At 39.8% G+C, this 5,063-nt stretch overlaps 1 protein-coding gene across 8 annotated transcripts in view; it reads right to left on the minus strand.

The window, feature by feature from the left end:
- The window catches only part of LOC101849195 (multiple C2 and transmembrane domain-containing protein 1), a 179,984-nt gene that overhangs the window by 67,106 nt on the left and 107,815 nt on the right, over nucleotides 1–5,063 (minus strand). For all 8 annotated transcript variants that reach the window (XM_035969055.1, XM_035969054.1, XM_035969061.1 and 5 more), the window contains one exon: nucleotides 2,103–2,211. In XM_035969055.1, the coding sequence (XP_035824948.1) occupies nucleotides 2,103–2,211 (109 nt within the window). The remainder of the gene's footprint in view (nucleotides 1–2,102; nucleotides 2,212–5,063) is intronic.

Genomic DNA, 5,063 nt, shown 5'->3' on the forward strand with positions numbered 1-5,063 from the left:
CCCCCCCCCCCCCCAAAAAAAAACAAAAACAAAACAACAACACAAAAACAACCCCAAACCAAACAACAAGACAAACAAAGTGAAAAACAAAGAACACAAAAAACCCAACAAAACAAAAACTTATCCCCCCTCCCCCCAACGTTTTGACCAATTTATCAGCAAAAATAAGCGCAATGATGCCCAAATTTTCATGGAACAGATGACACAACAAGAAAGACTAAAAAAGAGTAGAAGGAGCAGACCATACACCAGGGCAATGACCAACTTACACACACAGAGAAATGCAAATCAAGATTGTATGTTCGGGAAATGTTACAAATGTTAATTATAATTATCATTCCTCAATGCATAATAATCGACCGTTTCCAACGTTTTAGTTGTCCTGACCTGAGTAATTTTTCTCGAGCGCAGTAACAATCATGCCACTTAGTGTGCAGTGTATAAGACGCATAGCACTTAGTCCAGAAAACACACTCGTTTTTCCAGCCAATCGAGTCGCACAAAATCGAACTAGCATCAATTTAGAAAAAGCTGGGAAAATACAATCTCGACAAAATCAAAAGCGCACACTTTCTACTTGTCACCCACACGATCGATACTTAATCTCAACTGGCAAACATTTCTTCCGTTTACTTCTAGGAAATTAATTCTCTTTCTCCTCTTCCAGACTCATCCCCTCTCTCTATATTCCGTAACCCAAATTTAAGTACTCAGTTTTTCGGCGAACGGCTAGACTTGTGTCACATTTTAAAAATGGGCCCCCCCCCCTTCTCTCTCCTCCCCTCCACTTTCTCTCTCTCCAAAGGGTCTCTTGTATGTTAAATAAGACAATAAAAATGCTAAAATTTTCACAAAACGCTGTCTCCACCCCGACAGAATTGGTAGAAAGTGGGTCGACACAGGCCCTGTACTTAGTTTTTCCCTTTTTTGCATAAACGTAAATAAGGATTACTGGGCCCAAAAGGTCACCTAGAAAGTATCAGAGATACGATGAAGGTATTTTGCAAGCAAAAGAAGCAATATAATAATCAAAGCATCATCATGAGAAGACATTTAGAGATGTTCATCGCAACCTATTCAGAAAATAAGGAAAGTAAGGGCATTAAGCAAATCGATTCTTGGTGTCAGACAAGACATAACCATGAAGACCCTGCCAAGTGTGAAGTTATTATCTGATTTTATAGATTCTGCTCCACCCAGAGATAAAAATGTCACGTACTCATTTAGCTCATGAAGAGAAGACGCAGTGCTTTGAAAAGAAGCTGCAGTAGTCATCAGATGTTAAAAATAAGATCAGAGTCTGGTGCTACTTTATTGATATTTCTTTATCTTCAAGCCGCCCTATTGCTTATCCTCACTAACGAGTAATTAATTAAAAGACACAACTTGCACTTTGCTCTTCCAACGTGTCAGCTAACGAACTGAAATTTTCTGTTTGACACGAAAAGCAACTTTTGATACAGACTCTTGATAGAGCCAAACCCTGTTTGACTAATCACCTGTTAGTCAAGGAAGAGAGAAACGCACGATTTAGCACCCTGCCCCAGCCCCCACCCCCTTTCCTGTCCCACACCATCTTCGTATTTTATCTTATATTCAGATATAAAGTGAAGCTTGCGTATAATTTAAGACAAGAAGTACGCAGCAAAGACGGGTAATTACAGAGACACTTTTCAATGTCACTCTTTAATATACATCCGCAAATCAGCTCAATCTGTCGAGCATGAAAAAAACAAACACTTTTCATATTTTTACCGAGGCAACACAGTGAAATCAATTAAGAAGACAAGTTGCCTGAAAAATATTAAAAATACCCATAATCGTAGGCCAAATGAAAACAGTACATGCACGCATCTATCAAAGAAATCCAAAAAGAAGAATTAAAAAACCCCATTTCATAAGGGCCCATTGTATGTTTGAAGTAATGAGAAATACGTCAGCACAATAACGGCGGCTATCTAACACAGGGAAAACGTCAGACAGACACACAGAAACAAATGAAGGAAAGAAAAGAAGTAAGACTTACCAGGGGCGTCCTCCCTTCGACCACCCGCGCCGAGTGTATGCAAAACATCACAAATTCATGAGATTGTACAACTTACCGCAGCTGTCCCTGATGACGAGGTCCCTGCCTTCCCTCAGGTGGATATTCAGCATGAAGAAGGAATGTTGGCGAGTGAGCCGTGGGTGTAACTGGAGCAGGGACGAGTCCTGGAAACAAAACCACAAGGAAAAGAGAAGTCAATAAACTGTACAATAGTTAGGTTTTTTTTGTCTTTGGAGTAAATGGAAGCACATGTAGACAATGGTTGTCATTTCATGTGGGAAAAAAGTAAGTTAGTTTTAGCAAGTGTTTTATGGTACTTGCAACACAATAAGGTCAAAAATGTGCCGAAGATTAGAGGTGTTACAAGAGAGTAACAAATACAAAAAAGAAGAACGGGAGATAAAGACGATAGATGTTTGATAGGAAAGAAGAAGCAAACCACACCAGAGCACCCGCCAACCATCCACGGAAAAAAGTAAGTCGGAGTGACAGAACCACAGACAGAAAAGAAATAGGACCTACCATAGTAACCCCCCCCCGGCTTCAACGACCCTCTCCAAGAAAATCAAATCCACTTCGCAAAGACGAAATGGGCGACACAGCCATAAAAACGCCTACACAACGCAGTGTGTGTGGGCTTCCGACAAGGCATCAAACCTATTTGCAAGGCACTAATTTTCGTAATGTTGGTATTCAATGTCCCATTTTCTAAAGATCGCATCTGCAATAAATCTAGACGGATGAAGATATGTGTTTCGAAAAAAAAAGAGAAACCGAAACAAAGACACACAAAACTTCAAATAATCAGAGACAAGGAAAAACAGGCAAATGGGTAAATAGATAGACAGGACACGTGATGCATAAACGAAATAAAAACATATACAGTATTAAACAAAAATATACAAGCAAATATAAGACAGACAGTCAGACAGATAGACAGCCAGACATCAGCCCAACAGACAGACAGACAGATAGACATATAAACAGAAGGACACATACACAGAAAACACAGATTGTCAAAAGAAAATAGAGGTAGATAGATAGATAGAAAAATAGATAGATAGATAGACTAACAGGTAGAAAGATAGAGTGAGAGAACGAGCGAGAGATAGATAGATAGATAGAGAGATAATAGATAGATAGATAGATCGATAGATAGATTGATAGAGAGACAGACAGACACACAGACAGACAGAAAGAAAGAGAAGCATGTTGATACGAAAACGGTCAGCAAATTCTGAGTAAATAACACAACAAAAACGCAACAAATAATAACAACATCAACAATACCCCACAGTAGATGGATGGATATAAAAGAAGTTTTAATAAGAGTTTTACAAAATTTGCAACACAAATAGATCATGTAAGTGCTGAAGATTACGAGAACGCAACATACGAAGAAAAGGAGAAAAGATAATGACGACAGATGGTTTAGTTTTAGTAAGGTTTTACGGTGCTCGCAACTGCATAAGGTCATATGACTTTCAGTGACGACATGTTACATATATAGATTGGCAGACTAAAGAATAGACACAGAGGAACAGACAGACAGCACAAATTGGAGCAGGGCAACAGGTGGAGCGAAGCAGAGCCCCCACATAGCCCAGACGTCCGAGCCCAGCTGAGCATGCGCTGACACAAATAGCCAATAAGACTGCGTAAATCGATTGCCTGTGTGTTATAAAGGCTTTCCCACAGCTGCCCCATGGGTGGTTGGCGGGCGATCTAGTGCGGTTTGGTCTTTCTTTCCTACCGAACATATTATAATGTTATTATCAGTTGTCCTCTTATCTTTCTCTGTATGTTGCTCTCCAGTAACACCTCTAATCTTGGGAACTTAATATGACCTATTTGAATTGCAGGTGCATGAAACTCTTACTAAAACTATTAAAAAAAACAAAAACAACAACAGTCCCCGCAAAACAAAAACAAAACAACCCCCGCCCCCCAGTGGCACCATGCCCTCCCCAAGCTCTTCTCACAGAGCGGAACAAAGGGATTTGGGGGGGGGGGGGTAGAGGAGAAACAAAGAACCTCAGAAAACAATAATTTGCACACTTGGGTGAGGGAATATTGCAGAGATATAATACAGGGAATATGCCGGAGAATCTAACAGGTTTTCTGTGTGCTGTTGAGCTGAGCTGTTGAGTTACAGTATTAGGGTGATCGGCACGATTGCAGCTGCAATTCGTTTTGGCATGTTATACCCCTTTCAACCCTGTATAAGTTATTTAACTGGCGGGACCTCCAGATCTAACGTCTGTCACGGATAAAAACCAGAATCTCCCGCACCACTTCGAAGAGACTGATGGACGTAGGGAGAAGCGTGGTTATGCACGTCACAACAACAAAGTAGTGCTATTATAAGAATCGGCAAAACAGACAGAATAAAAAAGTAGCACCAATCACTCACGCCCTTCAAACTACCACCAATTTCAACAAGAAAATTAACGCCACAGATACTGTGAGTGACACAGAGCGCCCATAAAGTACCTGGCTTTTAAATGTATTAATCGGTTAGAAATGAACTTCACAAAAAGCGAGACCAGGAAATGATTTGGTCAACATTGCCAAATACGTAAACACGGGATAGTACATGTACCATGGCTCTGAAAATTGTTCAGTTTAACTTTGAGTATTGAGAAGCACATTGACTCAGTGACAGGTATTTAGTGTAAGGAAAGAGAGAACGAATTGAAGAACAGATAAAGATTAAAAGAGGATATAACCTCTATAGTTGCGTCCTCCAACCTTCTGCATATGAAAACGTAAAAGGAATACATAATAAGAAATAAGAACAAGAAAGAAAAACAGATTCCTATTTCTTTCTAACAGACAGTGTAGGATACACAAGAATTAAGTCAGATTTAACTAAATATACGTTTGTGTCTATTTTTCGGTTCCACGCCATTACTATCTATTGATATCATTCATGGTGAGTCATAGATTGGTAATGGAAAACGAAGCAAGGGGAACAAGGAACACAATAATTAAAAGGGTTTACAGAACAAGGGGG

Source organism: Aplysia californica, unplaced genomic scaffold (assembly GCF_000002075.1).
Source record: "Aplysia californica isolate F4 #8 unplaced genomic scaffold, AplCal3.0 scaffold00110, whole genome shotgun sequence".
NCBI lineage: Eukaryota > Metazoa > Mollusca > Gastropoda > Aplysiida > Aplysiidae > Aplysia > Aplysia californica.